Below are 12,820 nucleotides of genomic sequence, written 5' to 3'. Positions count from 1 at the left end.
AGATCCGGATCACTTCAAAGAACCATAAATCCCATCTCTATAACGGGGCTGTGCTGTGCAAAAACCACTGATCTGACAACTGCATGCACAACACAGAGCCATGTGTGCGGGTGTCTCGGATCGTTTTGACATCGGGCCATTTTCGCAGCACCGATCGTTCGCACTTTCACAAACGACTCCCTGTTTCCAATGTTTACTTCTTCTCCGGCGTGTCCTCCTTCACAGCCAGCCTACAGAGACATGCTGAACGGTATGGCAGGCGATGTGTTGTCGTCCCGCTCTGAACAACAACAACAACCATATGTGCATGTGACAGAATCCCATCCAACTTCTGAACGGATAATAATGGCGCACTAGGCGACCAAGCAGCAGATAGGTAGATATAGGCTGATCGGTAGGTGGTGTACCCAGCCAGTACCAGCTTGGTTCCTTTTCGGGGGCAACAAAGGCAAAGATCCGCCGCATCGCATCCAAGGAAGGGCTCCATGATGGCGATGTTCCGGAGCTTCGTCTCGGCTGGCGCCCAGCAGCTCGCCCGACAGCAGCAGCCCAGCGGCGGGGCGACGTCCTCGGCTGCAGCCGCGGCGGTGGCAGCAGCAGCGGAGAGCGTCGAGAGCCAGTTCTCCTGCCCCATCTGCCTGGAGGTCTACCACAAACCCGTCAGCATCCACAGCTGTGCACACACGTACGGTGACTGATGATACACACACATCTTCTACTGCTGTTGTTCATGTTTCTTGATTGATTGATTGATTGATTGATTGATTATTTTATTAGACAAAAAAAATGGAGAACAGTAGGTCTACAAGTATAGACAGTCAATACAATTGAAATGTAGTACAAACAGTTATGACATAACTGTTGTCCTAGATAACGTACTATGTTCTGTCCGTCTGCCTTTTCAATGTTATATGAGATACCTAAAGTGTGGTTCCTGTGGAAATAAGCCTTGGCTTTCTAGGATCTCCTTTTAGTTGACCTTGTACCAGTGATTTGTGCTGTCATGAAACTGTACTTTTTTCTAATGCAAACTTCTAATAAATTCTTCAATCAATCAATCAATCAATCAATCAATCAATCAATCAACAGTGCAAGTACAGTTAAACACCCTGCCTAAAAGGAACATCCCAAATAAGACCTTTTACTTTGGGATCCCTCTTTTAACTCTTGACAGTGTGCCAAATGCAACCAGGGTCCATTTGTTTTTTACAAAATACCTTAGTATAGTGTTTCTCAAACTTTGAAATTTGAAGGCTGACGGGTCCATTTGGTTCCATTTGTACACTGTCAGAGTTACAGACTGGGTCAACATGGACCCCCATAAAGGAACCCACAGAGTCCCTGGAATCCACTTTGAGAACCATGGCCTTAGTACACCAGTGGTGTAATGTAGTGTTTCTCAAATGGGGTTACTGCATGGGGTACTTGAGAGAAAATGGAAACATTTGTTTTACTGTTATGTTTAAAGATATACCATTGACAAATGTATGTGCTGCTCCATAAAGCTTTAAACCAAATTAAAGTAAGAATTGTACTGTTACTGAATAGAAAACAGGCTACTCACTTTTATTTTCAACATGTTGAAATTAAAACTGGACTTTTGATGTCAGTATTTTCTAGTCAAAAATGTTGCCGATTAAAGGGGGTACTTGGATTTAGCACTTCTACTCCGCCACATTGATTGATTGAAGAATTTATTAGAAGGTTGCATAGGAAAAGATACAGTTTCATGACAGTACCGTTTATTGGTACAAGGTCAACTAACAGAAGACCCTATCATCCTAGTAAGCTTTACGGCTTATTTACACAGGAACCCTTTATGTATCTCATATAACATTGAAAGACAGATGTATAGAACACAGTACTATGCATAGGATATCATCAATAATAAAGAGAAAGAAAAAAGAAGCAGTTGTAAAAATAAATAACAAAAGATATTTACAGTGGAAAAGGGGAGGTAATATCAGAGGCAAATATTGTAGGCTACTTTTACTCCACTACATTTATTTGAAAACTTGTAATGTAACTAAGTAGATTTACTTAAAGGAGTAGTTCACCCCCAAAATGACAATTTTTCTATTGATTACGTATTCCATGTAGACTTGAGTTCAATAATATTTTTTGTTTTTTGTCGCATTCCTAAGACAATAATTTGATTACAGTAAATTTACCCCCATTACCCCAGTACTGTATAGTACAATTGTGAGGTATTTGTACTTTACTTGAGTGCTCCCAATTTCCAATATGTTTACTTCTACTCCACTACATATCAGAGGCAAACATTGTACTTTTACTCCACTGCAATTCATTGAAAACTTAAGTTATTACTTGTTAATTTGTTTGACATGGCCATATATACATCCCATAACCAAAATTCAATGAGCCTTGCTGCAACTGAAAAAAAAAAAAAAATAGCCATGTGTTGTGAAAGGTCCACAAATAGAGTTTACAAGTTTAAAGCTCCATTGCGCAACGTCCTAGACTGTCTTCCTTTATTGATAAAAAGGAGAAATAACAAGTGTGTGTCAATAAGCCAGCAGCTGCACTCCCCCTTGTCTAGCAAAAATATCACACTGCCCCAACAGAATAGCTGTCAAAGTCAAGCAATTTAGCTGAAGTATTGGCAGTCTGTTCAAGTTTTGTTATGTCAGGTGAAGAGACTTGTCAACTAACTTCAAAATGTGTCATCTTTGGCTTTCCACTCAAATCGTGGTCCTCAGTGGAAGGCCACAACTTAACCTGCAAATAGACATTCCAGGTGTTGTCCTGTGACTGTCAACATGTTTGCTCAGCCGGGCACATTCCAGCTTTTAAAATGTATAGTCGCAAAATAGCCTAGTTCAATTCTAGCTTACCTGTGTGGCAAATTTTTCCCCATCTCCTCCCTCAGTGTCTTGTGTCTGCATGGTCTTGTATAAATATATAAAACAAATAAAACAACAGATCAGTAATGATTGTCAAAATTTATTCGATATTTCATTTTGTACAATTATTGGCCAAAACCAATTGTTGGCCAATTAAATGGTACATCCCTAAGCTTCTCTATGCATTAGATGCGATTTTATTAGTTATTGCATAATCGAACGAGCCCTACTGTTTCTTTTTAAAAGGAAAACGGCTGACTGGCCAATTAATTGGTACATCCCTAAGCATATCTATACATTAGATGTAATTTTATTTGTTATTGCATGAAGCGAAAGAGCCCTACTGTTCCTTTTCAAAAGGAAAACTGCTGATGTTGTTGACAGAGGGCCAATGAGATGTGTTTGACAACACTGCGATCACTCTGCAAGCTCGAACACTTTGTTTGGTTCACACACCTTGTCAAACAGGGTTTGATTTGGCTTCATATAAATAAGATTAATAAATGGTGGGTGGTGGTGGAGGGGGGAGAGCAGGCGTTGTGTGCTTGTCTATTTTCACTATTTTCGATCATTTTTAAAATGATAAATACAAAACAAACGGTTTTGGACATACAAGGTTTCCACCCGACAACAACGATATGTATTAATTTCATTGTTTTGATCTCTTCTTTCTTGACTTTTTATGCCATGTAGCATAAAAATCATGTGTAAGTACTCTGACAATGGGTATTGCGTAACCAGACAGGTTATGCCCAACGGGAATCGTGCCCAATGGGCATCGACCTAGTTAACGATAGACGCACACACCATCTCTGTGCGTGTGCCTACTGTATTCGTCCTTTGCGTATCTCGAGAACCGCCCAACTGATCCACTTCAAACTCGGCACTTACCCAAATATGGATATCTCCGATGTCATCAATATGACGTCATAGAACTGAAATCATAAACTTGCCTCCAAACTGCTCTAAGTACTCTGACAACAGAACGGGTAGTTTGACATACATCGGATAAGTTGCATAACAACGGCATGTGTTCCCAAATCCCAACAGGCATCAGCCTACTGTTGTATCTCTGTCACGGCTGACACTTTGGTTCTATGGGTTTGTCGCTCTGACATCATGCTCTGACGTCACTGTGATGTCAGGGGAACAACTCATAACAGAATGGGTTTGCCACTCTGACATCACGCTCTGGCTTCACTGTGATGTCACACTAACATAATCCATTTCATGCCCATACTGTATATGGAGTTCCCTGATGTCATCATTATTAAGCCCATATCTAACAGGACTTCATATGGGAATGCCCTTATATGGAGGCCACATCGGCCACATACTACACTAACAGAATCCATATATGGCCAAGACAGATGGCCAAGACAGCCCATATCTGTGTGGCTGGTTCTACAGACAGGGATCTCCAGGTATGGGCATAAAAGAAGGGTATGATGTCAGATGTCCTAGACATCATAGGACTTTCACATAACGAACTAGAAGCAGTGCTCTTCCGAGCACAGGTCTCCACCAGGCCGTGTGTCCCGGTGGTGCTACTGTATAATAGGCCAATGTAAAAAGGGTGGCATGTGTTCTTCACCATAGATCTTTCATGGAAATCGGACGCTGCATGCATGATTTGAAGCATTGTGTTCCAAAAATGTGTTTTGCTAAACTCTACCTGCTGGTGGCGCTATAACAGGCCAATGTGAAAAAAGGTAGCATTTGTTCCTTGACGTAGTGGGAATATGTGTGGCAAATGTCACGGTAATCGCAAGCTGCGTTGATGATTTGAAGCATTTTGTTCAAAAACGGAGCAATCCTGCAAACTTTGGAAGCTAATATTAGCCAATCAGGATGGAATATGAAATATCAGACGGATCGGACTTGATCACATGACTATAGAGATACTGTGTACCGATTTGCGTGATTTTTGGATAAAATCTCAAGGAGTAATATCCAAAAATGTGTTTTACATAAGTCTGGTGGCGCTATAAAAGGCTGATGTGAAAAATGCAGGGCAAAGGTTTATCCTTAGCCTCTAGGGAGTGCGCTTACAAAGTTTGAAACTGATCGATGGATTTATAGGTAAAACCACAAATCGGCCTGTTATAGCGCCACCATGAGGCTGATTTAAAAAAAATTAAGTGGCATTTCTTCCTCGGCCTAGTGGGAACGTGTGTGCGCGATTTCATGATAATTGCACTTTGCGTTTCGGATTTGAGGCATTTTGTTCAAAACGTCTCAATCCTACAAACTTTGGAAGCCAATTATAGCCAATCAGGAAGGAATATGCAAAATCGGACAGATCTGTGTCGATCACATGACTGTCGAGATACTGCCTACCGATTTGTAGGATTTTTGGACAAAATCTGTAAGAGTAGTGCACAGAAATGTGTTTTGCGAACATCGGCCACTAGGTGGCGCTAGAAAAGGCCCATTTGAAAAATTTAGGGCAGAGGTTCTAGATTGGCATCCAGGGAATGTGTGTGCTCACTTTGGCAGCGACCGGGCCAACGGCGACTGAGATTAGCTGCACACAAACTGCGAGGACACACGGACGGACGGACGGACGCACACACGGACGGACGAAGGGGAAAACATACTCTCCCCCAAGCCTTCGGCTGGTGGAGACAATAACTCGTGTTTTGGGCTCTCACAGCATATCTCCATAATAGTACATGGATCTCCATATATGGGTACCAGGGGTCTCCATATATGGGTAACTGGTCCAATATACATCACTGGCCAGATGGACAAGATGACGCCCTGAGGCGTCTTACTAGTAATTAGTTTATATTGCTCACGATTCTAGGTGGGCTTAAAGGAGTCATCCAGACCAAAACACATATAGGGTTAAATCTGCCTTTTATCATACCCCTTCATACCTGCTTTAGTCGATTTTTTTCATAGCTGCCCCTGTTGCTAGATTTCGGCTGCCCCTGTTGCTAGATTTCGCAGGCTCTCTCATAACTAACACAGTGGATTGTCCTTAGGCTAGTGCGGTCATTTCTTTAGCTTCAAAGTTAGTATTTTTTGATTGGATTGTGTTTACACAACGTCCTGAGACCAACCAAACCGCTGTTTTGACCTCACAGGCACCCTTACTTGTCAAACGGCTTCTGCTCTGCACCAGAACAGGGAGAGGAGAGGCTAGAAAGGAAGGGAGGGAGGGGTCTGTTTGACAAGTAAGGGTGCCTGTGAGGTCAAAACAGCGGTGTGGTTCGTCTCAGGACGTTGTGTAAACACAATCCAATAAAAAAATACTAACTTTGAAGCTCAAGAAATGACCGCACTTGCCTAAGGACAATCCACTGTGTTAGTTATGAGAGAGCCCGCGAAATCTAGCAACAGGGGCAGCCGAAATCTAGCAACAGGGGCAGCTATGAAAAAAATCGACTAAAGCAGGTATGAAGGGGTATGATAAAAGGCAGATTTAACCCTATATGTGTTTTGGTCTGGATGACTCCTTTAAGAGGAGCTGTAGAACCGAACACTCTTGTAGGTTGCCTTAAGTGGGTTCCACACGATACGCGGTCACCGCCTCCTAGTAATTCATTTTCAATGAGAGGCGGGCGGCTATTTCGGCCGCACAGCGAAGTTTAGAGGCGGCGAGGCGAGCGTGCTCGTTTGTGCATGCGCACGCGGGCAGCGAGAGATGGATTGTGTTCATCTTTGTGAAATACCGCATGGCGTTTACTCACTGAGCGAGTGTGTTTGTGTCTCACCGCGGCGCGGTCCCCGCAGATCCAAGCGGGAGCCCCTGCGGCAACCACTGCCCGTCTGTAGAGCGCCTTAGAATAGATAATATTTCCCCAAAGTAGGACATACAGGATAAGGAAAAGACTTAAAAGACAAACGAGTGTACTAAGCTTCCAGCTAGGCTCACATGAGATTGTGACGTACCAAAAGACCCTCCAGCGTCGTTCATATTTCATGTTTTCTTTTGTTTTCACTCTCTTTTCTTCTCCCTCCTCAGGTTCTGTGGGGAGTGTCTGCAGCCATGTCTCCAGGTGACCTCTCCTCTTTGCCCTCTCTGTCGAGTGCCCTTCGACCCCAAGAAGGTAGACCGCTCACCCAGCGTTGAAAAACAGCTGACCTCACATAAAGCCCCCTGCCGGGGCTGTAGCAAAAAGGTAGCTACACACACATAGGGCTGTCACCATTATGACATTTTACATGACCATCAATTGTCACTCAAATAACTGCGATTAACGATTTGATTGTGTTTTTGTCGTTGACAATTACATTTCTGTTTGGCTTGTAGGCTTTGAAGTTGCACATGGTAGATATGACACATAACCTAAATATACAAAGAAATGAAGGACATATTTGACAATTCTACACTTAAAAGCTGTCAAACGCGCATCACGACGTGTTGTGAGCTTGTAGATCTGAACTTTTTGAAAGTGTTAGAAACTATATTAACATTTCTCAACATGGAAACGATTATGACGATTATGCAAAATAATTGCGATTACCTCAAATAATTGCGATTAGACGATTATGTCATAATTGTGACAGCCCTACACACATACACCATTACCAACTCAGACATTTTCTTTTGTCGTAATGACTCGAGTGACATATTCATTTTAATTTGTTGAGTTATTGGATTGTGGACGGGCTCCTCGGGCAATGTGATCTAAACTCTGCTAAAGGTAGAGTTTAGATCAAGGTATCTATCTATCTCTCCAGGAGAGCCACACTAAAAGTTATTTTCTCTCGCTCACTTTCTGTCCCTTAAGAAGCCATTTAGACCGGGTATGCATTATTGTGTATTATTATTTTATGCTTTAACTATTGAAAAATAGCAGATCTACACGCTCGCTTTGCGGGACCGAGTGCCGCGATGCGAGCTTGTAGATCTGCTATTTTAGAATTTTGACCTGATTCTATAAGTGTCTTTTGAATCCTGTTTCTATGTCAGTGGTTCTCAAACCTTTTCATTTGAAGGACCCCCAAAATTATATGTATTTGGCCATGGACCCCCCATCTCAAAATATTTATTTCTAGGGACCACCCAGCAGCAAAATTTTAGTTAAAAACGTTCGTTTTAAAAATACATACATTCGAAGATTTGCACACATTTTCACGACTTTTTCTAATGTGAGCTTGTATATCTGCTATTTTTCAATAGTTAAAGTATTCAATAAGTCTAGGTTAACATCACATAGTACACACTTTCTTTTTTCCAATCTGTCTCTGTGTTGTTCTGTGTGTGCAGGTTTCCTTGGTGAAGATGAGGTCTCACATTGCTTCCTGCTCTAAGGTTCAGGAGCAGATGGCCAACTGTCCCAAGTTTGTTCCTGTTGTAGCCACCTCACAACCCATCCCTAGGTACCACACACACACACACACACACACACACACACACACACACACACACACACACACACACACACACACAGATGTTAGCATTGTGCTAGAGGCCTGGGAGACTGCATGCACACAAGATGGTTCTTAAAATGGCGTTCCCTGAAACACCTGAGGAGAGGTCTTTTAGAGGTCAAAAAGAAGCGTCACGAAAAAGCGACCTGAATATACAAAGTATCACAGCTAGAGGGACGATACAAAGATTGCATGGCAAGATATTGCGATAATCAAAATATGCTTAAAACTCTTAAAATGCCACAAAACAACTGAAATCACTTGACCTTTTTTGTACGCTTCTTTCCACCGAGCCCATCAGCCCATTCTATGCTTAACCCATTTAGGCCTATAATTATTGAATGCTTTAACCAGTGAAAATTAGCAGATCTACAAGCTCCCAGTAGAGCTCCCTGTGAGCTTGTAGATCTGCTATTTCTTTTGATCTGCTATATTTTTTGAAAAAGTCGTGAAAATGTGTGCAAATCTTTGAATATATGTATTTTTAAAGCGAACATTTGTAACTCAAATTTTGCTTCTGGGTGGTCCCTGGAACTAAATATTTTGAGATGGGGGTCCGTGGCCAAATAAATATAATTTTGGGGGTCCTTCACATGAAAAGGTTTGAGAACCACTGACATAGTAGTCTCTCAAGAACAGACTAACTGAGCTCCAGTTAAGTGAAAAGGACCTTTTCTTTGACGATGGCTGGCCAGATTGCTGACATAGAAACATAGGTTTTTCAAAAAATCTTAGAAGGATTCAAAAGACACTTATAGAATCGGGTCAAAATTCAAATTTTCACGATTTTTCAAAAATAGCAGATCTACAAGCTTGCAGCCGCGCTGTGAGCTTGTATATCTGCTATTTTTCAATAGTTAAAGCATAAAATAATGATACACAATAATGTACCCGTTCTGAATGGGTTAATTCACTGTGTTGCACAACATTTCACTTCTCTCTCTCACTCTGTGCTTCTGTTCCAGGCTGTTGTATAACACGCAATTAGGACATTTCTAATTGATTCTCCATGTTTGTGCCACCTCCAGTTGCATGACGGAGGTTAACAGTAGTGTGATTACACAACAGCCTGGAATTATACTGTATTCTTTTAGCGTGGATAATTTTAACAGGTGAGAATGTGTGTTTTAATTCAACACAGTACAGTGCCTTGAACTATTTTGCACTGTTCTTGCCCAAGAATGTGGAAGCTTTACTTCCGCTTCTTCTCGTTGTTTTTGAGCGGTGGTCACACCGTCTCCATAGCGTGGCCGTGTGTGTAGGTATGTTTGTTTGTTAGTTTGTTTGTATGTGGGTTTGTATGTGGGTCTGTATGTAGCCTCAAGCCTGTGTAGTACCTTTTCTGACCACACATGTTAAGGGAGGGGCGCTGTTGTCCAGGCCCCACACACACACACACACACACACACACACGGGGGGGGGGGGGGGGGAGAACCACCGCTCAGTTCACACGGGTGTGATTTTATCTCTGAGATCACCTCAACAAATTCCATATCAAATGTATGTTGATTTTGGAATATTATGACTATTCTTCATGTATCTGATCAGCCTTCGCTGTAAACAAATTGACCCAATGGAGTGAACAGAGATAACTCTTTCTATCTCAATAACCCAGTACAGTATATATGAAAGACAGTGTCCTGACAAAAAAAATAGATTGTTTCTCCTTCTGTACATGTACAGTATGTCAGCCATTTTCATTTCCCCACTTAACCATAACCTCTTGAAAGAGCTGCACCGCACACAAAGTATTTCCACATCTACTAATGTTTACACAGCATGCACGTAAAGACACACGCGCATACATGCACGTGTGCGCGCACACACACACGCGCAGACAGTACCCAGTGGTAGGGAAATAGCAGAACTACAAGCTCACAACGCGTCTCGATGCGACGCGTTGTGAGCTTGTAGATTGACTATTTCCACTATCAATGTTCTTTTTTTAAGTATAAAATTGTCAAATATGTCAGTAATTTCTTTATATATTTAGGTTATGTGTCATATCTACCATGTGCAACTTCAAAGCCTACAAGCCAAACAGAAATGTAATTGTCAACGACAAAAACACAATTAAATCGTTAATCGCAATTATTTCAGTGACAATTAATCGTCATGTAAAATGTCATAATCGTGACAGCCCTACTCAGTGGATCATGCAAAAGCTCAAAGCTTATGTTTAACCGTGGTGTTCTTTCCTCTGCAGAAATATCCCAAACCGGTCAACATTTGCATGTCCATTCTGTGGGTCCAGAAACCTAGACCAGCAGGAGCTGGTGAAACACTGTATGGACAACCACCGTAATGACGCTAATAAAGTGGTAAGACTAAATGCTGTATATATGCCAGGATAAAAGGGCCAGATATGCCTTGATGAAACGCATAATCTTCTGTAATATTCTAGGTCATATATAATCATATTTTAACTGGGGACCCCATCCTGACGAGCACTAAGAGTTGAGGCATTGCATTTTGTATAACATGGTTCTATTGTGAAAATGGCAGATCTACATGCTCACAACGCCTCGCAGCTATTTTCACAATTTCTGCCTCTATTTGGTCAATGTTTAATTTGTCATTTTAGAGGTATTAATTAAAAAGTCCTTACATTGTCACTTCAGAAATGTGCAGATACCCTGCATATTGCATACACTTAAACTTTATGCTGGTTTGTTTACTGTTGAGTGGGAAAACAATGTTGTACATTAAGTTCATCATCGGGGGACCCCCACCCCCCCAAATAATTTGGGGACCCTTCTGGGGGTCCCGACCCACAGGTTGAGAACTACGGTTCTAGGTTAAAAGACGGAAGAAACATAGTAATACACATTTATTCACTCATGACAAGAACTCCCTAAATGTGATGTAAAGCTCATGTGGTGCATATGGAGGTGAAGAGGCAGAATCTCCCTGTATGAGATCACTTGTGTTCATGCTTCATATTTAGATGTACAGCACTGTGTTTATAGATTCACCATACAAAGGTTTGTGGTAATGGCACTCACGATTCACGAATACTGCGTTTGTGTGCGTGCGTGCGTGTGGCCAGGTGTGTCCTGTGTGCTCGGCGATGCCGTGGGGAGACCCCAGCTACAAGAGTTCCAACTTCCTCCAACACCTCCTTCACAGACACAAGTTCTCCTATGACACCTTTGTGGTGAGTAGAAATGTAATTTTTCTGTTCCAGTGTTTAGTGAATTATGACCAAATTCCACCTGGAGCTTATTATTTTCTTCTCTTTTGCAATGTGAAGGACCCCCAAAATGATATGTATTTGGCCACGGACCTCCATCTCAAAATATGTAGTTCCAGAAGCAAAAGTTCAGTTACAAATGTTAGCTTGAAAAATACTTTTTTCACTTTTTCACGACTTTAAAAAAAATAGCAGATAGAAAAACTAGGTACAGGCTAGCTCCTTTCGGAACTTCTCCCTCCGCTATGCAGCTCCGAGATGAGGTTCCTCCCTGTCGTCACCCAGAATCCCCTGACTGGGGGGAAGCTTCGCCGTTCGCGAACACTTCTTACCTTTTGTGAACATCCTGTCCAAAAAGTAAAGGTCCTCTGCCGGTCTCTCATCGTTTTACTTCTCAAGCGTGGAAGAAAATCGTTGCAAAGTTTTGAAATAAAGAGTTTATATCGCTCATTTTGTCAGCCAGCCACATGTTTTTTAGACATTCCGGAAGTTGCGCCCGCATAGGAAACATAACCACCTCCCCTGGTCACGTGGTATATACACAACGAATAAGAGTGGGGAAAACACAGAACCGTCTGACAAAATGAGCAATATAAACTCTTTATTTGAACACGCTGCTTCGATTTGCTTCCACGCTTGAGAAGTAAAACGATGAGAGATCGGCAGAGGACCTTCACTTTTTGGATAGAATGATCACAAAAGGTGTTCTCTAACGGTGCTTCCACCCAGTCGGAAGATTCTGGGGACGACAGGGAGGAACCTCATCTCGGAGCTGCATAGCAGAGGGAGAGGTTCTGAAAGGAGCTAGGTACAGGTCAAATGTAAATGATTGTGGATGGAATTTCCTTTGTATTTGTCCATGGTTTGACTAATAACAGGTTTGTATGTGTATTTCCAGGACTATAGTATTGATGAGGAAGCAGCCCTGCAGGCAGCTCTGGCTCTGTCCCTGGCTGAGAACTGACGGCATCATCAGTCCTTCCTCCATCCATCCTCCGGCCATCGTAGTACTCCCCCTGCTCACCGCCATCTTTGTTTCCTCTGTGGCTCTTCCTGTAAAGGCTTTATCAGAGTCCAAGGTGAAGAGCTATCACCTCAAACTTTAGGTGATAAGCTATCACCTAAAAATGTGAAAACAAGTGGAGTGGTCCACGGATCGTCACGGACGGTGAAGTCCTATCACCGTGCCTCTGTGCCTCTGAATCCAGGGGGAACACTGATTGGTCAAGATAGACCAATCAGTGAACGGGGTGTTGGGGAGATGTCTGAAGGTAAAATCAGAGGACAGATGTCGGGGTTCGTGGTGATAGCCCTTCACCATGGGGAATGACGTATTAAATGTTGTAGTTTTCTGACTTTAAAAGACTACACCGCGGTG

The 12,820-nt window shown here is 42.3% G+C and overlaps 1 protein-coding gene across 1 annotated transcript; it reads left to right on the top strand.

Moving 5' to 3' along the window:
- Positions 1-248: 248 nt before the first annotated feature.
- rnf166 (ring finger protein 166) lies at positions 249-12,471 on the top strand. The gene is made up of 6 exons (XM_080740246.1): positions 249-685; positions 6,838-6,994; positions 8,086-8,198; positions 10,456-10,570; positions 11,299-11,406; positions 12,341-12,471. Exons 1-6 carry the CDS (start codon positions 486-488, stop codon positions 12,404-12,406), a joined length of 759 nt encoding a protein of 252 aa, XP_080596372.1. The 5' UTR covers positions 249-485; the 3' UTR covers positions 12,407-12,471.
- Positions 12,472-12,820: the final 349 nt, after the last annotated feature.

This window comes from Nannobrachium achirus (assembly GCF_963921795.1).
Source record: "Nannobrachium achirus genome assembly, chromosome: 13".
Lineage (NCBI taxonomy): Eukaryota > Metazoa > Chordata > Actinopteri > Myctophiformes > Myctophidae > Nannobrachium > Nannobrachium achirus.
This window is presented reverse-complemented; position numbering and strand designations above follow the sequence as displayed.

Coding starts and splice junctions, on each gene's coding strand:
- rnf166 (XM_080740246.1), top strand. CDS start 486: ATGATGGCGATGTTCCGGAGCTTCGTCTCGGCTGGCGCCCAGCAGCTC. Junction 6,995..8,085: donor GCCGGGGCTGTAGCAAAAAG/GTAGCTACACAC, acceptor CTGTGTGTGCAG/GTTTCCTTGGTGAAGATGAG. Junction 11,407..12,340: donor TCTCCTATGACACCTTTGTG/GTGAGTAGAAAT, acceptor GTGTATTTCCAG/GACTATAGTATTGATGAGGA.